We start from the raw sequence: 24,066 nt of genomic DNA on the forward strand, positions 1-24,066 counted from the left end.
TATATATATATATATATATATATATATATATATATATCATTCAGTAAAAAAATACGTGTATACTTTAAAGTCAGTAAATTCAATGCATCGCTTTTTTGTAGTGTATCTAAATCGGACTGATCTGATTTTGTGATACAGCCTAGGCGTTTCGTCTAGGCTCTGAAGTCTCGAAAATGACTGCAATGGTCCTGCTGAGGTCAGTCAGTCCTCTGCGCAAAGCTTCAACACTACTGTTGGAGGAAGGGGAGGAGGAAGAGCTGCTGGATCATCCTCATAAAAAGACACAGCAGCCGTTTGAACGACATGTCTCCAGTCAGATATTTCATCTTATTAACTTTTCTAATTTCGTGTCACTTTCGATCATCGCGAGCTAAACGGATATTCAAATGTCCTTCAGGCTGCACTTGCGCAACTGACTCCATTATCTGCATTGGATCATCTTTGATCCCCAGGACCATTCCAAGTGACGTCAACTCTCTGTGAGTGTCTCCTTTCGTACATCAGAGTGCACCGAAAAACTGATGCTTTGAATTTGTAATTTGCATATGTCAGTCAGTTGCAAATAATAAAATGTGGTAAATCAACGCCTCTGCTCTCAGCTAATTCTTTTGGCAAAAAGGCGTTTTCATCATGTTCAACCGTCTGACACGTTGCATCATGTAAATTCGAAGCAGTTTAGCGATGTTTTAATTGCTCGGCATTTTCAGAGACTCAAAATGATGTGTAAGCACTTCACTTTCGAGGCATAGCTTTATATGTCAACTTCTATACACGAAGTGTAAGAATCCTGTGGGTACTTAATTAGGCCTAATAAAAGATTGTTTTTCCAGGAGTATTGTCAATGGCAGTTTCCCAGAAATAAAGCAAGCAATGTTCTCCCTCATGCCATCGCTGCAGTTACTGTAAGTGAGAACTCAGATGCATTACATCATGTTTTCCTCTTAGACAGATTACAGACAGGACGCAGTCTTCACTTTCGTTCCTGCTGCTGTATGCAGCGTGCATTATTTTTGGTCTTAAAGGGAGATTTCACCACGTTTTTTTTTAACTTTCTATGTAATTAAATGGTCATTTAGAATGATTTGATGTAAAATGGTTGTGTAGGGAAGCGTCAGCTCAGATTTCTTCACAGTGGTGGTGATAAGAACTAGTGGTCACGATGTCTACAACACAAAAAATAGCCGTTTTATTTATTACTCAAAATGACTAGTGAACCTACACGTGTCTTGTTGGTAATGGTAAAATATACGCAAATCTGGAAAACAAAAATTCTTTGAGGGCTACTTTGCCTTAGCACATCCTGCATGTACCTCTCCACCAAGTATGAATTTGATAAAAAATACACTTTAGGCCAAAATCTTATCTCAAAAATATCATAAGGTGATGTTTCAGGAATCATGCATGGTATTCATAACCATTTTATCTAATAACTTTCTATGAGGGAGCTTTTAGAGGCAGTTGTCTGGTTCCTATCACCACCATTGTGAACAATTCTGACTCTCTAGAATGGAGCATTTGACATAAAACCACTCTGAATGACTTTGTTTACATCTTCAACAGTTAATTATGCAGAAATTTTAATTTCCCTTTAGTAGGAAGGCCAAACATAAATGCACAACAAATTCAACATAATGATACTGTATTACATAACAGTCTATAAATGTATGCTGATAAAGAAGAAGCCATTTGGCAATGTATAAAAGCTGATTAGCAAAAGAACTGTAATGTCTGGATTTTTTCACAAATATCTGACTAAAGCAATGTTTTGTCATCTTCCAGACTCCTTAATGCAAACTCCCTCACCAGCATAAGGGAAGATGCATTCTCAGGCCTTCCTCACCTTGAGTATTTGTAAGTGTGTGGTGACACGACCTTCAATTATTTAAGATGAACAAATCTGTTTAATAGTTATGAATGCTAACTCACAGGTATGGCCAGTCTAAATGTATGGAAAAAATATGTAGTACTGAGTCCAAGGCAAACGTTTACAATTACCCTTGAGACCTACAAATAAAATGTCCACTAAGTACTAATTTGTTATTTCAGCCGTCAGCTGAGCTGAATATGTACAGTACAATAAATTAGCCTAAGGCAGCCGTGAAAATTATTTAAAACTGTTTATTTTGGCAAGCAATGTTTTTTTTTTTTGCCAGTAAAACACTATATAACATACAAATCACAAAAAAATTAAGCAGATTTTTGTGTTTTGCAAAGTTACTAACATCTTGGTTAGTAGAATACAGTTTGCATTTTCAGAAATAAGGTACTAAATTGTCACTGGGGCGGTACCTCAAAGGGTACATCTTCAGTACTTTACGTTAGGGAACATAATTTTACCATAATCCATTGCAGTTACATTTTTTTAAAGATGTACAGACTCTACACACCCTCTCTCGTCTCCAGCCTTTTTATTGTTCTGTTGTTAAACATTAGGATATGAAAAAGTACTTTTCCCTGAGAAAAACCTATTTAAGGTGCACAGCTGGACCTTAAAACCATCATTGTACCTTTGAGGGAACACTTACATTGTTTGTACCTTGATGAACAAAAATTTACCTGGACTTACCTGGACAGTACCTTTATTTCTGATAGGGTGTCTTCTCTGTGCACTCCAGTTATCGCATGGATTTGACCTGATTTAATTTAATGAAGGATTAACTAAGCAAACTAGGTATTTGATGGTAATGGTAAATACAAGATTTAGAAATGTTTGGTATTTTTTGAACAGATAAGTGCTTACAGCCTAAATAGATAGACTTTCACAGTTCAAAACTGGACATCAGGTAAAGTGGGACAAATAAGATGCATGCAGCATGACTGTTGGTTGTAGGAAGCCAATCATCAATTATTACAAGAGTGCTAATCAATAAGCATTTGTTTTCATTAGCCTGATGTCATCAGTTTGGCCATGGTTACTGTTCAAAATCTGCCTGATTGAGTGGACTAACAATTTAGAACACTTTTCTTGTAAAGAAGGATGCATAAAGAGGAGAAATCAAAAAGAAAAACTTTATGCTGTGTTTTGTAAAAGATCAATATTTAGACAATGAAAAAATATATTGTTAATTTTTGTACTTGAAGTGTTAGGCAAAGTGTGACAGTATTTTTAGGTTTAAGCCATTTTGATCTACTATAATCCTTTACTATCGCACTTTTAACCTCTAATCTGTTATAAAAACCATGGAATGCATTATGTTTATCAGTTTAATAACAAGATGTTTTAAGATACATATTTTTGTTATATGGGTACTGTATTGATAAATATTATGTTGAATAATGTTGCCTACCAAAAGGTCTGAGGGAAAAGACAGCAGGGAATAAGGAAAACAAGCAGAAGATTGAAACTCAACTAGCACATAGTGCATAAAAGTTGCCAACGCTCTGCTTATTCAGTAGCTGCAAACCTTCTCTGGCATTCACATCAGCACATAAACTGATTACTGGGAACTTCATGGCATGGGCCTCTGGTGCAGTGGAAACGTATTCCGTCGAGTGATGAATCACGCTTTTTTATCTGTCAGTCTGATGGACGAGTCTGGGTTTGGCAAATGCCAGGAGAACGTAACCTGTCTGATTGCATTGTGCTAACTGTAAATTTTGTTGGAGGAGGGATAATGTTATGGGGTTGTTTTTCAGGGGTTGGCCTAGGCCCATTAGTTCCAGTCAAGGGGGAATCGTGATGTTTCAGCATACATTTTGGACAACTGTATGCTTCCAACCTTGAGGGAACAGTTTGAGGAAGGCCCTTTTCTGTTTCAGCACGACTGTGCCCCAGTGCACAAAGCAAGGTCCATAAAGTCATGGTTGGGCAGGTTTGGTGTGGGAGAACTTGACTGGCCCACACAGAGCCCTGACCCCAACCCCATCAAACACCTTTAAGATGAACTAGAACAGAGATTGTGAGCCAGGCCCTCTTGTCCAACATCAGTGTATCACCTCACAAATGCTCCTCTGGATGATGGGGCAAAAATTTCCACAGACACTCCAAAATATTAATGTGTATGGATTTAGACTGAGATGTCATAAAAGCTCCTGTTGGTGTAATGTGTAGGTGTCCCAATACTTTTGTCCATATAGTGTATATAGAAAGCAAGAGTCAGGGAAGAGGCCTCAGCTTCAGTTCCTTGTAAGGGCTTGGGATGTACTAAAGTCTACCCTTCAAGGGTGAATGAAGGGGCATATAAATGGTTCTGGGCATTCATCTGGATGAAAAAAAAAATAAAATTCATTCATTTATTTTCTAAGCCACTTAACCTCCTGGGTTGCGGGGTGGGGGGGGGTGCTGGAGGCTATCCAAGTGGTCATTGGGCAGAGGGCAGGAAACACCCAGGACAGGGCAGACACACTTATACACATATACACACCCAGGGGCAATTTAGTATCTCAAAATCACCTGACTTTCTGTCTTTGGACTGTGGAAGGAAACCCACGCAGACATGGGGGGAACATGCAAACTCCACATAGAAAGGACCATGGTCGCCCGGCCGGGGAATCAAACACATTTACATTTAGAATGCTTGTAACAACAAGTATATACATTCATGTAAAAGGCATGTACACTCCATGAAAAAAGTTGACTTTTTCAGCATATTTGAAGATACTAATACAGAGTCTTAATTTAAACAGTGTTGATAGATAAAGGTGATATAATTTAAAAAGTCACATGTAGAATTGACATGTCAAAATGAAATCAGGTGTACCCAATTAAGTGCTAATGATTAGAGCACCATAAGAGAATATCTTGGAAGAACTTCTTAGAACGTCTTATTTAAACCTCAGATATCTGGTCTAGTTTGTTCTCTTGGAGTGTGTGGTATCACCATGCCTAGATCAAAAGTTTTAGATGCCTATGAGTCTGGGAAGGGGTTTAAGAATATCCAATATATTGGAAAATCCAACCTTCGGGAGGTCATCTACAGGAGGAGAACATTTAATACTACTGACGACCGTCGGTCTGGCCGCCCCAGCAAATTTAACGCAAGAGCAGGCCGTAAGATGCTAAAAAGTCTTTAAGATCCCCAAAATTTCATCAAAGGATCTGCAGGAAGCTCTTACCACTGTTAATATAAAGGTGCATGCATTTATTTGATATACATGTGCCAGGAAGATGCCTTTGCTGTATAAAAAGAACATCCGGGCAAGACTAAAGTTTGCTAATGAATATCTAGGCAAGGACCAGGACTTCTGGAACAATGTGCTATGGACAGACAAGCTAGCTAAAGTATAACAAACCATGTTTGGTGAAACCCAAAGAAATCATTTGTGATGGTTTCAGACAAATAGTTTCAAGTTTATTTGTCATTTGCCCAACATGTCAGGATATTCATGAACTGAAATGCTTGTGGTGAGCCTGAGGTTATCACTCTACAGCAGGGCAGCATTATATACATGCTGAAAACACTGCAGACAAAACAAAGTAAAAATACAAAAAATAAATGCTAGAACTAAAATGTAATAAGTATATAAACTAAAATACTAAAACTGAAATATAAGAATAGACAAAAATACATAAAATATACAGAGATAGGAGGGACCTATGTAAGAAAAACTCTGCTACGTACAGATATATTAAACAAAGGATAATCTGAGAATAATATATATACATTTAAAGTGACTTAGTGTTATTGTTTGTAGCAGTGATATGAAGTAATAAATAATACTACCAAAGTGACAGAGTGAAGTGGTAATGGGGGGACCCACAGCTTCACAGCTTGTTCAAAAGCCTGACAACCTGTGGGTAGAAACTGTTCATTAGAAAACTCGACAAGGTAAAATAATATAATTAACGTTCTGCACATCATACATACGATGCAATTTTGTTGATTTAAATATGTATCTCAAAAAGATAATATAGCCCTACCCTATTCAATGCGACGGCTGAGCCTGTTTCTGCAAGCACATCATAGCAATTCGTGGTTCAATATCAGACATAGCTAGTCGTAAATCGTCCTCCACTGTCAATAAACGTGAGCGATACTTGCTTTTGATGTAGGTGAGTGCAGAAAACGTTGCTTCACAGAGCCAAGTAGAGGCAAAAGGCAAAAGTACATCAATTGCTAGGTTCGCCAGTTCAGGATACTCTGAACCCTTGACTGATAGCCAAAACTCTGGCAGCGAGGTTGAATCAAAGACTGCCTTCAATGATCGGTCACTTGAAAGGTCCAGAAGAACATCCTGCTGGTCTGACGACAACTGGCACTCGGCATTTTTGATGAAGGGATTACGAACCCAGTCGTGCTGATCCTGTTTTTGATGCTTGGGAAAATATTTCCTGAAGTGATCAGAAAGGGCCTGGAGATGGAGAGCGATTTCCTTTTTCGTACCATCCCAGTTAAGCTCATTTTCAGTTATGAATTCCTCCAAGGTTGGGAACATGTCCACATTTTCACCCTTAACCTGGCCTCTCCATCATTCCAGTTTTCTCATGAACCCTTCAATTTTGTCAGACAATGTTAGCAAATTAGAATTTAGGCCCTGAAGTGATCAATTAAGGGTAATAAGTTTGTCGAAAATGTCCGACAGGTACGTAAGATCTGTGAGCCACTTCGAATTGCTCAAATATTCCTTGTAGGAAGATGCAAAATCAAGAAGGAAAATCCGTAGTTCATCTCGTAATGAAAATATCTGTTGAAGAACTTTTCTTCTGGAGAGCCATCTCACCTCCGTGTGCAGGAGTAATGATTCATGTTCTGACCCCATTTCTTTGCACAACAGGGCAAACAGTCTTGACTTCACTGGACGAGTTTTGATATGATTAACAATCTGCGTTGCTGCCTGTAGCACACTGCTAAACTCTGAGGGGAGAGCTTTTGCTGCAAGGGCCTCTCTGTGAATCATACAGTGAGTGAAATGAACATGGGGAGCTACATCACGAACCATTGCCATTAGTCCTTTGTTTTTCCCCATCATGGCACCTGCTCCATCTGTGCACACACCAACACAACTGTCCCAGCACAGACCCATTCCGTCCAGTTCGCTATTGAGTTTTTCAAAGCTAGATCTCCCTGTGCATGTTCCCTTGATGTGGATGGCTCATCGGCATCAATGGAGTCAGGATGGATGGCCTCACTTGTGGATTCCTCGGCAGAAACAATGCAGTCATTGTTTTTGCCACTCGCTTCAACCGATTTATCTTTACTGTTAGCCGTATTTAATTTTGCTAGCCACTGGTTCATTTTTCAGACTGTGAGCTGGATAACACTAGATGAGTAGCGTGCGTAATCAGCGAGACTAATCAGACTAATCCCTCTAGTGGTTGAAAAATGAATTGCGATGGACTGAAAGGACAGGTTCACCACAGTATTATATTTTTCTCTTAAGTGTTCGATATCAAAAATCTCGTAATCTCGCGCCCTCTTGGACAGGTACCCTGGCGGGGGGCATGCCCCACAGGTTGAAAACCCCAGCCTTAAGGGCCTTATGGTCGCAGACGGTGCAGCTGTCGTACCAGACAGTGATGCAGCCCGTGAGGACGCTCTCCATTGTGCATCTGTAGAAGTTGGTGAGGATGTGCGGAGGCAGTCCAAGCTTCCTGAGTCTGTATAGGAAGAAGAGACGCTGACAGGCAGATCTCACAATTGTGTTGGTGTGGAGGGACCAGGTGAGGTCGTCAGTATACACCGAGGAACTTAACACTGCTGACTCTCTCCACTTCAGCTTTATTGAAGTACGGGGAGAGTGACCACCGCTCGACAGCTTCCTGTAGTCCACGATCATCTCCTTAGTTTTCCTGATGTTGAGACAGAGATTGCTGTCATGGCACCACTGTGACAGAGCACTAACCTCATCCATGTAGACTGTTTTGTCTCCATCTATGAAGAGGCCTAGGGTGGTAGCGTCCTCAACAAACTTGAAGATGACGTTAGATGCGTGTTTGGGTCCATAGTCATGTGTATTCAGGGAGTACAAGAGGGGGCTACGTACACATCCCTGAGGAGTCAGCGTGGAAGAGAAGCCGTTCCCTATTTTCACCACCTGGGATCTGCTCGTCAGGAAGTCTAGTATCCAGATCCAGAGATGACAGTTCAAGCACAAATCTATGAGCTTAGGGATGAGTTTGGCAGGGATGATTGTGTTGAATGCTGATATGAAATCTGTAAACAACATTCTCAGTGTGTATTGTTAGTGCAATGGCGTCATCTGTAGGTATGTTGGAGCGGTATGCAAATTGGTGAGGGTCCATGGTGGCTGGAAGTGTTGAACAGATGTGAGTTTTGACCAGCTGCTCACTTCATAACTTGAAGCACTTCATAAATGTTGATGTCAGTGCAACAGGGCAGTAGTCATTCAGACGGGTGATAGCCGCTTTCTTGGGTACTGGAACAATTATGGATTCCTTAAAGCATATGGGAATCACTGACAGTCTTTAGGGAGATCTTAAAGATGTCAGTAAAAACCTCAGCCAGCTGGTTGGCACATGCTCTAAGTACACAACTGTGGACGCCGTCAGGACCAGGTGCCTTGCGTGTGTTAACTGCCCTGACCACCTGAGACAGGGAAATGGTTAAAGTGCAGCTCTCTTCATCTGCTAGGAGTTTTCAGTAGGGGAGGTGTTATTTGCCTCAAAACTAGTATAATGTGCATTTAATTCATATTTAGCTCATCTGCAAGTGGGGAGGATGAGCCCCTATCACAGATCAAACCTCCTTTGAAGTGACAATGTGGAGCCGAGGTAGTTAGATTCCACTCTGTCCCTGTAGATCCTTTTGGCCAGCCTGATGGTCCTCTGAAGGTCATATCTGGCCTTCTTGTAGCTAGCCAGGTTAGGCAGCAGCCCAAACTCTTAGTTTGGCTCGAACCCTAGAATTGATCCAGGGTTTCTGATTGGGAAATGTTCTGACATTGCTTTTTGTTACAATGTCATGAGTGCATTTATTGATGTAGCTTGTCATGGAGTCAGTGTATTCGTTGATGTTGGTGCCAGGTTCTCTTTCATACCACAGAGTGAGGAGAATGTGAGATCATCTGTAAAACAGTTAAAGCTGAAAAAGTGAACAGGAAAATGATCCCGAACATACAAGCAAATTCATCAAGGGATGTCTCAAAATGACGAAATTGGAGGGTTTGAAATGGCCCAGTCATAGCCCAGATCTGAATATCACTGAATTGCCATGGGAGATTTGAAACATGCAAGAAACCCCTCAAACATTGCACAGTTAAAAGAATTCTGCAAGGAGGAATTGGCAAATTTTCTCCCAGTAGATGTTAGAAACTGGTAGACTATAGAAAACACTTACAAAGTTACCGCAGAAGGGGGCAGTACTAGTTACTGAAGCTAGGGATGTACTTACTTTCTCAACAAACAAAAATGACATCTCAGTTCATTTTTTTTTAATAAATGATGGCAAATATCTGTTGTTTTTTATCTATTATACAACATTTACCTATACGTACTGTTTAACTGAAGATTAAATACTGATATTTAAATCCACATATGTCCAAAAAAGACAAATATTTCATGGTGTGTACTTACTTCTTAAAAAGACCATAGCATTTATAAGTGTCCCCTTTGCATCTACCAAAAAGTGTCTTACTTTTGCATAGTTTACCATACACCAATCAGGCATAACATTATGACCACCTCCTTGTTTCTATGCTCACTGTCCATTTTATCAGCTAAACTTACTATATAGGTGCACTTTGAGGTTCTACAATTACAGACTGTAGTCCATCTGTTTCTATGCATACTTTATTAACCCCCTTTCACCCTGTTCTTCAAAGGTCAGGACCCCCACAGAACCACCACAGAGCAGGTATTATTTGAGTGATAGATCATTCTCAGCACTATGGTGACACTGACATGGTGATGTGTTAGTGTGTGTTGTGCTGGTATGAGTGGATCAGACGCAGCAGTGCTGCTGGAGTTTTTAAACACCTCAGTGTCACTGCTGGACTGAAAATAGTCCACTAACCAAAAATATCCAGTCAACAACGTCCTGTGGGCAGCGTCCTGTGACCACCAATGAAGGACTAGAGGATGATTAGCACATACTGTACAGCAAGAGATGAGCCATTGCCTTTGGCTTTACATCTACAGGGTGGACAAACAATGCAGGTGCGTCTAATAGAGTGGACAGTGAGTGGACACAGTGTTTAAAAACTCCAGGAGCACTGCTGCGTCTGATCCACTTGTACAAATGCACACTCCACGTCAGTATCATTGCAGTGCTGAGAATGACCCACCACCAAAATAATACCTGCGCTGTGCTGGTCCAGTGGGGGTCCTGACCATTGAAGAACAGGGTAAAAGGGGCCCAACAAAGTATGCAGAGCAACAGATGGACAACAGTCACAAAGTGCACTGTTAAGTGGAGCTGATAAAATGGACAATGAGTGTAGAAACAAGGATCATAATGTTATGGCCGAGCAGTGTATATACTGCAAGTTTCTCTAATATTTGCTGACCTAATGTTTATATACTCTCAGGTTTATTGAGGGGAACAAGATAGAAGAGATCAACAAATATGCCTTCAGAGGACTCCGTGATGTTACACATCTGTAAGTTACTTATAAGGTTCATACTGCTAGAAAAAAAATCGACTTGCATTGTGTTTTTAAATGGAAATCATTGGCCAAACAGCATTTCAGAAAGAGTTGACAATCTCTGGCAATTTTAAAGAAACAGATAGCTTATGAAAAAAAATAAAATAAAAATTAAACTTCTGACTTCTTGTCACCAACACAAACAGCTGGCGAAATGCATGGCTACAGACACTGAAGGGAATGTATGGTAATAAACCATTTGAAATAGCAGCAAATACATGGCATGTTCTTCAAATGCTGAAGCTACATAGCTTCAGCAGTATATCTGTAACAAGACTCATACAAGTAAATAAAATACAAGTAAATAAAAAAAATAAAATTTGGTGAAAAGTATGATCATGCAAAAGTACTGCGGAGATGGTGGTGGAGATTTATAGCATTCTTAACTGTTTTGTTGATTTTGTTTTGATTAACCATATTGGTATTTTGTGTTTAAAATTATAATATAATAATATAATAATATAAGTAATAGAAGTCACCAGGTAAGACCATTAATCACTAATTATCAGCTCTTTAGTGGTAGGATTTTTGCCATATCAGTAAACCTGCAAAGACCTCAATTGGCCAATAATATTGGTCACTCGATATATAAATTGACACCTACACTCTTAAAAGAGATGGTTCTTTAAGGGTTCTTTAGTAAAGAAAATGGTTGTATACAACACTCAAAGAACCCTTTGCACCATGAAAGCGTTCTTCAGATTGATGGACAATGTGCTGTAGATCGATCTATACAGAACCTTTTTTTTTAAGGTTTCTATATAAAACTGTAGCATGCCAAATGCCACCTCGAGCACAAGAAGGCACTGGAGGCAGGGTTGAAGGTTGCAGCTGCCATTTTAACTTCATTCTCAAACAAATAAAAACAATTCCAAATGGAAACTGGTCACTTTTCAGTGGCTTCAAACCTAGACTTTTCAGTCGTTTTTTAACAGACAAGCTTTTCAGCTCCTCAGTCTTTTCTGCTGCTTCTCATCCTTCTCCTCCTCTCTGTTCCCTCTCTGCTCTTTTTAAAGAGGGGTCCGGGGTGAAAAGTATGCTAATGTAAAAGTACTGTCATTTAAAAGTACTAACCATTTATTTTACACCACTATTTAAGTATAAGCTACTTAAGGCTATGTGCCGTGCACCCGACCCCAGATAGCCACTTTCTCCCATCACCCAACTTAAGCTGGGGCTTCCTCAGAGTGGGGATGGGAGGGTAAAAAAGGGGAACTCCGAGTGCTCTCTGAGCAGGGAGGGGAGGAGGGAGGAAGGCTCCGGTCCTCCTTGGAGCTGGGACTGGAGGTGTGGGTGTGAGAGGGGGGCTCCTGGCCCAGTGCACACTGAGTGTTGCTGCTCCTGACCATCCGACAGTTCACCTGGGGGACAGGCGCATGGCACAGGAACCAAAAAGGGTTCTTCTGTCGTTACAATGTTGAGCTTGTTACAGTAGAAGAACTCTTTTTTTAGCGCTATATAGTACCCTTTTCAAAAAAGGTTCTATGTAGGACCATCTACAGCACATTCTCCTTCAATTTGAAGAACACTTTTACCGTGCAAAGAAGCTTTTAATCATGCAAAGGGTTCTTTGAATGTTTATGGTTCTACTTTTTTTTTACTAAAGAACCCTTGAAGAACCCTCTGTTTTAAGTGTGTACCTCACATTGGTATTGCTTATGTTTATCTTGTTGAACCCACACATACAGCTACAATGTCATTTGAATTGTGAAAGCTAATATAGGTTCTATATTTTTGTCTTGACAAGCAATTTTTTTTTGTCTCATGCCTTTTTGCAGGTCCTTGGCAAACAACAACATGAAAAACCTTCCCAAAGGCCTGTTTTCTGATTTGCACTCTTTGATAGAACTGTGAGTACTTCGCCTGCACCTGTGGCCATGCATTAAAGGACAGGTTGAGATTAAAAGCTAATTTATTCTTCTGCAAGTGAATTACTTGCAAATGTTGATAAAAGAGTATTTTACCAGTGTCATTGTTATCAAAGCTGTACTTTAGCTGTTGTGTTGGTGTCATTTAATTTTGTAATTCTTTGTGTGCAATACTAGAGACTTACGAGGGAACCTGTTTCAGTGTGACTGCCAAGCCATGTGGCTAATGCTGTGGCTGAAAAGGTCAAATGCCACAGTCTCAGATGTCTACTGTGCTGGACCAGTGGACATGAAAGGTGTTCTGCTGAAGGACGTCCCTGCGAAACACACAACGTGTGTCTCTATTGGTAAGTAGATCTATAAGTAGGAAATACTCTTCAAAAGTATCTAGTTGGAGCAATGAAGCTCCCCAAATACCTCACAATATATAATAAGTCAGTTCAAACCGTGGATGTGTTGGAGTGTTGTTTGTGATCCAGAAATAATCATCCGACATCATGGTTGACCTCACTAATGTTCTTGTGGCTGAATGGAACCAAATTCCAGCAGCAGGGCCCCAACATCTGGTGGAAAGCTTTCATAGAAGAGTAGATGCTGTATTTCGACAGAAGGGGGACAAAGAAAAATGGAAAGAGCAGGTATCTAGATATTTCTGGTTATTTAGTTTGTTTGTACTTTGTTCATTGCACAGATTTTATTCCTCACCAAACCATCAACACCCAGTCCATGTCAGCAGACATCTTCTCCTATAAAGAAGACATCTATGTTGCTATGGCAGTCCCAAACTCAGACAGCTGCATAATCATGGAGTGGGATCACGTCGAAACCAAATTCAGGCCTTTTGATAGCATTACAGGTTTGATATGAGTTTTTCCACAAATTGTTTAATATCACCTAACAAAACCTCATAGCTCTGAAATGTAAATTTTATAGCAGAAGGAAAGTAGTGCACTACATATGAATTTAAATACTGGCTCCTGCATCCCAACAGTGAATAATACAGCTAAAATTAGTCATTTTGAATTTAGCCACATCCATACTCAACAAATAGTGCACTATTTGGCTGTGGAAGCTAGAATTTCAAAAGTTTCATAGCACACTATTTAGGGAATATGGAGCCATTTGAAATTCAGCCTGGGTTTAATGCTACTCAAGGCAAATCTGACTGAAACATGGATATTTGAAGCATGTAAGTCATTCAAGTGACATTTTTAGGCTTTTATATTGGCATTTTACAGTAAATCTTGAATATTGTAAGCCTGATATTAATGATGGAATCGTTTAGCATGTTTGCTGTCTTTTAGCCTGTTAACTAGCTGACCAGCCTACTTGTGGTTAATAAAATAAGCCATCAGCCCATCAGTTTAAATAAAAAATGTGTTCATACTTCATCAGTACACTCAGTGGTCCATGCAAACAGCGTTAGAGTAAAAGACTATTCCATTAACAGCACAATGGTTTTTAGTGTCGTGGTAATAGAGAATTCAGTTGTTCTGATGCGATCATGGGTGTGCGTATATCATGAATTTTACAACAGCTTCGAACGTGGCTCAGCCAGTCAGATTTTAGGACTAGAACTATAAATTTTATAAAAATGAATTTATGAGGTTTTGATATGACAATAATGATATTTATCATAGAGCAGTTATTTATTAATGGAACTGAATGTAAATTAAATTTTAATATGTTCTGCTCTTGTTCCAGGACGATCCATCATTGGTTGCAGGTCTGTGCTGATCGGCGAGCAGGCATTCATTATTGTCACTCAACTCTTTGATGGTTCCCACATTTACAAATTTGATCAAGAGCAGAATAAGTTCACCAAGTTCCAAACAGTCGAAATGCTAAATGTCTCCAAGCCGAACGATATTGAAGTCTTTAAAATTGGGGATGAGTGGTTCTTACTGATTGTTGATAGTTCCAAAGCAGGCATGTCCACTCTGTTCAAGTGGAATGACACTGGATTCTTCCCACACCAGTTCCTTCATGAGTGGTTCCGTGACACTGATGTTGAATTTGTTGATTTGGACGGCAAGTCTATTCTTATTCTAGTGAGTCGTTCCCAAGTCCCTGTCATCTACCACTGGAACAAAAGCACCCAGATGTTTGTCCGCTTTGATGAGATACCAAACATGGACGACATGGTCAGTGTGAAGGCCTTTAGAATCAATAATGTCCTCTACTTGGCACTGGCCTGTTACATTGGAGATTCAAAAGTCCTGAAGTGGACAGGCAGGCATTTTGAGGAAGTGCAGGGCCTTCCCTCACGTGGGGCCATGGTCCTTCAGCCTTTCAGCTTCAAAAACCATAACTATCTAATTCTGAGCAGTGACTACTCCTTCTCTGAAATCTACAGGTGGGACGAGGAGAAGCTGATTTTTGTCAAGTTCAGGGAAGTGTATGTTCAGTGGCCACGTTCTTTTACGCCACTGTCAACAGGTCAGCGTGATTTCTTTCTCGCCACCAGCTTCAAGGGAAAAACAAAGGTTTTTGAACATGTTTTAGTTGATTACAGTCGATGAAACTGTAGTCTGAAAGTATGTGACATCAGAACACCAAATCAGTCTTTCCTCACTGAATATGAATATCTATGCATTTAGCCCTGTCTTGGCCTAAATATTAACCAGTGCAATGTTATTTTAACAACACGGTTGTCTGGCCTTTCATTTTCATTTCGCTTGGAAGAGTCATAACATGGTGCATGTTTCTTATTTACAATTATGCAAATATTTTTACATTTATACAGCATTTTTTATTATACTACAAATAACTCATTCAGGCTGTTTCACTCAGTGAGTGTTTTGGTGTCCCAAAAGCAAAGCAATGCTAAGATCTTAAAGATGTTCAAAACAATACCATTTATGAAAACTACACTTTTGGGAAATCAAGCCTTCGCTACAAGGTCAGACCAATCTTCAACAAGGTCTCATTCAGATCATTCATCTGAGTATAAGACAGTGTTTATCATCTTAAGCCATGGATTTCCAGAACTGCATATCACAATAATGGTGACAAAATGAAAATTAAAATATAATTTACTTCATATGCATGTGCACTCTATAATAATGATTTTGAAATTGCATTATCAAAGAGAACACCAACCTAGAAAGATGACAAAATTCAAATATAAAAAGCAAACAGCACCTCTCCTCTTTGCAATCACATATTGCAAATACTTGCCTACTGCACTCATTCTGTGGCAAAATGCTTTTGAAAATGCATTTGACCCGATTTAATTTTGCCAATTGTCCCATCAGGGCAGGGACAATGTCTATTCTCCATCTTTTTTCAACTGTGATATTATTCTTGCCTACTGCACTCATTCTGTGGCAAAATGCTTTTGAAAATGCATTTGACCCGATTGAATTTTGCCAATTGTCCCATCAGGGCAGGGACAATAGCGCGCTCAGTGGAAAGGCTATGTAGACCGTAGTCTTACGTTAGAAGATGGGGTCATAGAGAGCAATATATCCACATGTGATGATTACTGTGCTTTATCCATGAACCACGAAGAATTTTAATTTGGGTCGAAGTGTTAGCCGACTGTAGGCTTCAGATACAGATGATTCCAGCATTGAGGGCTGTCTTCTAACAACTTATTTTAATGAATCTACCTGCTCTGTTACACCTTATCCGTTCCGCTATACCGTGTCGGTACCCTGTCATATTTCAGCTAGGCCATCTCTAATGTTTTGCTTTCCTTTTTAAAAATTAATATTAGAAAACTTGCTGGTACACACGTGACATAGTGAGCAGGTTTATGCTGGCCGGCTGGTGAAATCAGCAGATGGGGGGAATGTAGTGTTAGCTAGCGGAAACATTGACTTTTAGCAAGCTTAATTCCACAAGCCTTCCACAATTCACGTACCGTATTTGCAGGAGAGGTGATGGCATCAACTACAGTCTGTATGATGGGCTTCCTACTTGGTTTCCTCCATTTGTAAAACCAAGCTGAAAATATAGCCGCAAGCCGCAATCTGTGGGGTCTAAGCACCAGGAAGACATCGAGGAGTAAAGTAGTGGCCTCTGGTCATAGAATGCAGCAGATCTTTAAGAAAGATCTTCTTTTTCTATGATTAAGACCACTAGGTGATACATCTGCTACAATCTATGCAACTCATTTTAACATCCATGACAGGGATTCGAACCCACGACCCTAGAGTTTAGAGACTCTCATGGTGAGCCACAAGACATTCGTGGCACAACTGCAGTTTTTGAAACAATTTATTGAAAGGAAGCAACAAGGAACCACGCACCATTTTAGGACAAAGTAGTGGCATAAACAAATTTCATGTCTCTAGACATAGAAGGCAGCAAATCTTTGGATTTTTAAGAAAGACCCTTCATTAAGATTAAGATAATTAAGTGTGTGTTCACGACAACTGCTACAGCACCATCCAACACCAGTACAGGAAATGAAATCCACTACCTTAATCTTCAAAAGCAGATGTTTTCATGGTGAGCTACAAGAGGCCCACAGCAGACCTATTGAGAGAATTTATCGGTCTAGAGCAATAAGGAACCTAGCACGGTCTTGGGAATTAGTTTCCACCTTGCAGTTACTGTGACTATTGAGTAGTGTAACTTCAAATGAAATCATAATACACTGTCAGTTTGTCATTTTGTATATTTGTGTCAAATTTGGTTATATTCAGACAATTATTGGTGTATTTTTAGCCTTTTATGGCAGAATAAGCCAATTCACACCAAATTATTCAAATCTTCAGCCACACTGTGCTTAAGTCATGACATTTTCAATGATTGTTTTAAGAAAGATTTAATTTGATTTAAACTCAAGAATTAGTAAGAAATGTCTATTCTCCATCTTTTTTCAACTGTGATATTACTGAAAGTTTTTTAAGACTTGTATTTGCACAATTGTTAGGCTTAGTGAAAAACATAACATTCAGAAATGCTCTTTGCTTAAAGACATACAGTAAAGCTTTCCATGTATATGTCAACAATGACGTGCAGTTACTGATTTGGCTCCCTCTGGTGGCCAGAGAAAAATCTGAATAAAATTTGCTAAAATCAAATGATAGGATTTCCTGTACAGTACAATCTACACATTATGCAAAGTGTTAATGTGTCATTAAGATGCATAATTTAAACAATAATCATGTCTTTATTTTAATCTTAGACAGGAATAATTACATTTTAGATTGTTGGCAGTACATTGAGCATTGTAAGAGCCAATTTAAGCCAATTCAAACCAAATGTCATATGTTTCCTCAACTGATAATTTTCAATGTATATAGCAATTTTAGTCACAATCGGAGCATAAGTGACAGATTTGTGGTCCCTTGTTTCCGAATAGGCTGGACCGCACTGATTGATCCATAACTTGCAATAATATTGTGCTTAAAAGGCAAGATTTTTTAAATAATTATTGATCTTGAGACTTTGACGCTTGTTTTGAGACCAAGTTTGAGACAATGCAAAAACATTTCAGCAAGCAGTATGAAAACACCAGTTTTCAAACTCTGATTATTTACAGAAAAACAATAAAGTTTTTTAAAAGACTTGTATTTGCAAAATTGTCAGGCACAGTGGAAAGCAAAAAGTACAGAAATTGTCTTGACCCAAAGACATACAGTAAAGCTTTCCACTAATAGTATATTTTTTATTAATTAGTTGAACATTGACATTTGCAGTTACTGATTTGGCTCCCTCTGGTGGGCAGATAAATATAAAACACCTCTTGCTCTAATTAAAATTTGCTGAAATCAAATTATATGATTTCCTATACAGTTAAGCAACCTACACATATTTGCAAAGTGTTAATGTGTCATTAAGATGCATAATTTGAAACAATAGTCATGTCTATATTTTAATCTTAGACAGGAATAATTACATTTTAGATTGTTGACAGTACATTGAGCATTGTAAGAGCCAACTTTAGCCAATTCAAGCCAAATCTCATAGGTTTCCTCAGCTGATTATTTGCAGTGTATATATCATTTTTGGTCACAATCAGAGCATAAGTGACAGATTTGTGGTCCCTTGTTTCCGAATAGGCTGGACCGCACTGATTGATCCATAACTTGCAATAAAATTGTGCTTAAAAGCCAAGGTTTTTAAAATAATTGTTGATCTTGAGACTTTGACGGTTGTTTAGAGACCAAGTTTGAGACGTTGCAAAAACGTTTCAGCAAGCAGTATGAAAACATCAGTTTTCAAACTCTGATGATTTACAGAAAAACAATAGAGTTTTTTAAAAGACTTGTATAAGCAAAATTGCTTGGCTCAGTGGAATACATGAAATTCAGAAAGTTCCTTTGCCGCAAGATAGATTATATTATAGAAGACTATGAGCATAAGTATGTTTGAAGTCATAATTTGCATTTAATGCTGATTTGCATTTAATCTCTGCTGGGCAGAAAAGATATTACCCTTATTAATTATGTGGCCATCCTGGCTTTAACTCAAATTTCCACATTTCCTGTGCAATTTTGGAACATATATATAATTGCAATGTTTTAGATGTTAATGAGATGTGTAATTTGAAACCATTATCTTTTCTTTATTTCATTCATAGAATAATATAATGACATTTTAATAATTACACACTAGATTAAGTATTGTAGGGGCTTGTGACAGTCAATTTAAATGAAACTTTGCATCTTTCCTCAGAAAGTAGTAGTGTACAACTTGACCAAGATTTATCACAATCACCTAAATACTAAAGAATCTATAGCCCCTTAAGTCAGAAAAGGCCAGGCCAAACAAATTCATTGGTGTTTCATGGCTGTTCTTTGCAATAAAGTCAAGGCTTTTTTGATAATTATTTACCTACGGACTCCACAGATTGTTTTAAGACCAAAATTGAAACAATTGTCTTAAAATCCACAAACTAGTTTGAAAAGCTCAATTTTCAAACATTGATCAATCAAAGAAAAACTTTACTGAATTTTAAAAGACTTGTATTGGATAAAATGTCATGCTCAGTGTAAGCAATGATATGAATTGATTTATTTTGATATATGATAAAATTTATAGTACTTATTCTCGTTTATACTCTATAGCGCCACCTCATGGCCAATTGAGGTCAAACTTTATATGCTATTAGAGATTGCCTATGTGGACACATAATTTTTGTAATGATTGGCCAATGCTAACCCCTTCAAATGCCTGTTGAAATCTTATTGGCCAATGGCGGCCATATTTGTCAAATGATTCAGTTGTCTTTAATAGATCTTGTAAATATTAGGCCATGGATACAGCATGCAAAGTTTCATCTGTTTTGAGAAACAGATTTTTGGCTGGTATAGCGCCCCTATTGAGGAATCAGCATCAACCTTGGTGGGCTTCCACAGAATCATGTGGGGTACAGGACTGATAAGTTTGATGTGAATTGGCCAAAGCATTCTCGATCTGTAGCCATTTATGTGAATTAAGCCAAACCCAGAGGGGCTTAATTGGCACGTGCCAGCCATACTGTTTATAAATATTCTTAACCTCCAGACTCCCCTGAACATTTTGAGACCAATATTGTGTTGATATCTTGAAAAACCTCAGACTAGTAGAAAAATGTAGATGTCACATATTTTGTCACTGTTTCACCAATCTTTGTATAAATGAAATACACTGCGTGCTTGAAACCTAATAAGAAAAATCCTCACAATTCCAATAGGGTTCTACACACTGCGTGCTTGAACCCTAATAACAACAATAACAATAAGAAGAAGAAAAATCCTCACAATTCCAATAGGGTTCTATGCACTGTGTGCTTGAACCCTAAAAATCCTCACAATTCCAATAGGATTCAATGCATTGCATGCTTGAACCCTAATAATAAGAAGAAAAATCTTGACAATTCCAATAGGGTTCTACGCACTGCATACTTGAACCCTAATAATAATAATAATAAGAAGAAGAAAAATTCTCACAATTCCAATAGGGTTCTATGCACTGCATGCTTGAACCCTAAAAATCTTGACAATTCCAATAGGGTTCAATGCATTGCATGCTTGAACCCTAATAAGAAGATAAGAAGAAGAAAGAAATAATAATAAGAAGAAAAAATCCTAGCAAAAGCAATAGGGTTCCATGCACCTAAAGGTGCTTGGACCCCTAAAAATCCTAGCAAAAGCAATAGGGTTCCATGCACCTAATGTTGCTTGGACCCCTAAAAAGAAAAACTCTAACAAGAAGAAGAAGAAAACGAAAAACAATGGATTGCATGCTTGAACCCTAATAATAAGAAAAATCTTGACAATTTCAATAGGATTCAGTGCATTGCATGCTTGAACCCTAAAAATCCTAGCCAAAGGAATAGGGTTCCATGCACCTAAAGGTGCTTGGACTCCTAATTAGAGAGTGCAAACGCTTATAAGGTAAATTACATTTTAATTATCATTTTGACACCATTATTGTACAATCATGAATTAGGCATGAATTTGCAGTTCTGGATTTTAATTTAAATAAAACTACTCATGAAACATCTAAATCTTTGTATAAATGAAATGTCAATACTAGTGTACCAAATGACCAATGAAAATGGTTAAACTGAATTAGAATTTTCATTTTTAGTCCAAAATTGCATATATGAGTGGGAAATTTAAATTCAAACAAAAGAATAGGTTGTCATTTTAGATACTACATTTTCATTTGAATTTTACTGTTAGTTACTGATATGCTTCCACAGTAACTTAGTAATTAAGCTGATTTAATGCTATGCAAGTAGATTTAGAGATGATGACCAAAGATAGCCTACGATAGAACTCTACCAATATATCCAGTATACAATATGACATGTGCCTGTTCCCCGGGCCCCGATGACCCCGGCGAGAACGGCGGGAAGAGAACAGCGAGTGAGAAAAGGACAGAAACATAGCCAACTTAGGCTTTGAGTGTTTGGTTTGTTTTGTGTTTGTTTGGTGTAGAAATTAAAGTTAATGGCTGCGTCAAACCTGAACCTTGCCTCCAGCATCCATTCTGAGCCCGGGGTAGCACAAATCGAATGCATTTATTTGCATTTTCTTTATGGCTTTGTTTGTTTGTTTATTGACAGTTGATTTTGCTATATGTATGTATTAAGAACCAAATAAACACACAGTTACTTGCTTGGTGCCAATTGTTTGGGATTCAACAATGATTTACTAATTTGTTTTTAATTACAGTAATGTAATTATTGACTGAAATAAAGATGTATGGTAATTCACAGCACTTACATATTTCTTATGGACTACAGTAAAAACTAATATCAATGCACAAAATCCTAGAGTAAAAGGGGCCATTTTCCTCAGTCCTAATGAGATACTGCTGGACATTGTGGGACTGCTTGGGTTGGCAAAGCTTATTTCATCAGCTTGTCAGCTGCTGACTTGATGCCAGATTACTTTCAGACTTTATGAGCAAGATATGAGACAGCACAAACCTCAAAATACTCATTGAAAAAAAAAGTCAATTTAAAACCATACCATACTGTTACTCAGGGATGGGGGAGTAGCTAAGTAGCGCGCTACTTTTTGTAGTTAACTACATTTTTTGTAGCTAAGAGCTGTAGCTGCTACAGTTTTATGAAATGTAGCTAATAGCTGTAGCACCTACAATTTTTTGTATAGCTATAGCGATAATTTGTGCTACTATTTCGCTACAGGCTTCAGGCAATCCGCGCAAAATCTGATCACCCCTTACTAGTAGGCTTAGCTCAGGGGTCGGCAACCGAAATGTTAAGAAGAGCCATTTTGTCCTTTCAACAAAAATGAAACCACCTTGGGAGGCACAACATTTTATGTCTGTTTTACTATCTTGGCTGTAAATATGTCTTAGTGTGTGTTAATGTGCTAGTACAGGCTAAAAATTAAATAAATGAAAACTCAGACTTAGCTTGCTCTGCTTTAACCTTTAGCTCAGCTGTAGCAGCTTTTTTGCATCTCAGGAAACTTTTCCGCGAGTTTCTTGTAAAATGTCTCTCAATGTTTGACTTTTTATGAGGCTGAAGTTGCTTCTCATTCTCCTGCTTCTCGTTCAAATTGTCCCATTCCACCTTAAATGGCGCAGCAGTACAATCTGGCGCCTCAGGCACCATTTAAGGTGGAACGGGACAATTCAAATGAGAAGCTAGACAATGAGAAGCTGACTTCAGCTTCGCAAGTTGTTGCAGATTAAACGTATTAAGCAAAGCTGAGTCCTTATAAATGCAAATAAGTCCATTCATCTCCAAATTATCGATGTTCGTCTTAAATCTCTCTCTTTGCCTTTTCGTTATCTACATTGCCGTGTTTCCAGCAGTCTGCGCGCTGATCTTCAGCGTTAAAAGTTGGTGAATTAGCAGTTATGCATTAACTCCAGTGTTTAAGGCCATTTATTGTGAAAACTGTGTTAGAACTGTGTGTTATAATGATTTTACAGCAAAGGAGGATTATGTTATCTTACCTAAAAATGTGGTTCTGCTGTGGAGCCACAACAGCTCTGCAGCAGTGGAGGGATTATTCAGCTGCGCAGGCCTGATTCTCACTCCAAACAGAACCAGGGTCACTGATAAGGATTTTGAGGCTAAAGTGTTGCTGAAGTTTAACAAAGGCCTCTGAATGTCATGTCTGTATATCTTGCTGAAATGTTTAAATTGGAGCAGTTTTATTTCAACAGTTGACAGTGCTTTGCACAAAGTTGTTTGGTTCGTATCTGTTTTTTAATTTTTTTATTTTTTTTATTTTTTTGATTTTTTTGATTTTTTTTGTAAGGAAAATACTGGAGTGATTGACTTTGCCTTTAGTCTTAATTTTTGGTGGATATCACACCTTTGGTTGTGTAAGTTTCATTGTTGGTTACACTTAAACTTACTTTTTGGTGATCTTTTTGTATATTTGCAGCTTTTCAATTGCATGTTTCTTTCTGGCACATGACAAAATGCAGTGTTTTATTCACACTTTCACTTGGGCTTGTTTGGTGTGCCAGGTGGAGATTCACAAACATTCTGACAATCGTGCTTTGAAAGTAGCTAAAAAGTAGTGCACTACTTTTCAAAAAGTAGCTAAATTCAAATCAGATTTCAAATCAGATTTATTGTCACATCACAAGAGTACAGGGACACAGGTGAGTGAAAAACTTGAATTAAATTATAGCTAGCTACAAATTTTGGGAAAGTAGCTACAAGGTAGCTAACTACTAATTTTTCAGTAGCTATCCCAACCCTGCTGTTACTGTAACACACAGTTCTCTTTCATCATCTATTATTTAAGATCCACATATGGGAGGGAGGGAGGGACATCTTTACCTGACCTCTGAGAAGCATCCAATTGCACCAAGTCTGGCTTGACAGACAGGAGCATGTGTCCAATGCTGAGGGAGGCCCCACCCCCTCTCAGGACCTAGTTGCACGACCTTTCCTCAGTTAACACTCACTTCTCATGACCTCATTTTACTGCTCATAGCTTGACGCTATTTCTTCTTGGCTTTCATTTAACTGTCTGCAAGAGAACACATCCCTTAGGATCAGCCTGCACTTGTGTGTGGCGCATAAGCTGTTTTGCCTGCTTGCTATCCACACTTGCCAGCTTACCTTTTCTCACCTGTCAATCTGTGCTATTGAGCTAGTTTCTGTGGGTCTCTCTAAACCTAGCACACTCATGTCCTCAGAGATCCAGCAGTCGCAACCCTGATTGGCCACCTGCAGTCCTCCTATTGGAGCCAGGGACTCCATCCCTTCTGC

The 24,066-nt window shown here is 38.7% G+C and overlaps 1 protein-coding gene across 1 annotated transcript; it reads left to right on the plus strand.

Annotated features, from left to right (window-relative positions):
* The first annotated feature begins 214 nt into the window (after window positions 1-214).
* lgi2b (leucine-rich repeat LGI family, member 2b) lies at window positions 215-15,197 on the plus strand. Its single transcript, XM_036574855.1, has 8 exons — window positions 215-479; window positions 831-902; window positions 1,780-1,851; window positions 10,426-10,497; window positions 12,321-12,392; window positions 12,588-12,757; window positions 13,102-13,266; window positions 14,115-15,197. The coding sequence occupies exons 1-8, from the start codon at window positions 304-306 to the stop codon at window positions 14,930-14,932; spliced, it is 1,617 nt and encodes a 538-aa protein (XP_036430748.1). The 5' UTR covers window positions 215-303; the 3' UTR covers window positions 14,933-15,197.
* The last annotated feature ends 8,869 nt before the right edge of the window (window positions 15,198-24,066 follow it).

The sequence above is a fragment of the Colossoma macropomum genome, unplaced genomic scaffold, assembly GCF_904425465.1.
Source record: "Colossoma macropomum unplaced genomic scaffold, Colossoma_macropomum, whole genome shotgun sequence".
In the NCBI taxonomy this organism is placed as follows: domain Eukaryota; kingdom Metazoa; phylum Chordata; class Actinopteri; order Characiformes; family Serrasalmidae; genus Colossoma; species Colossoma macropomum.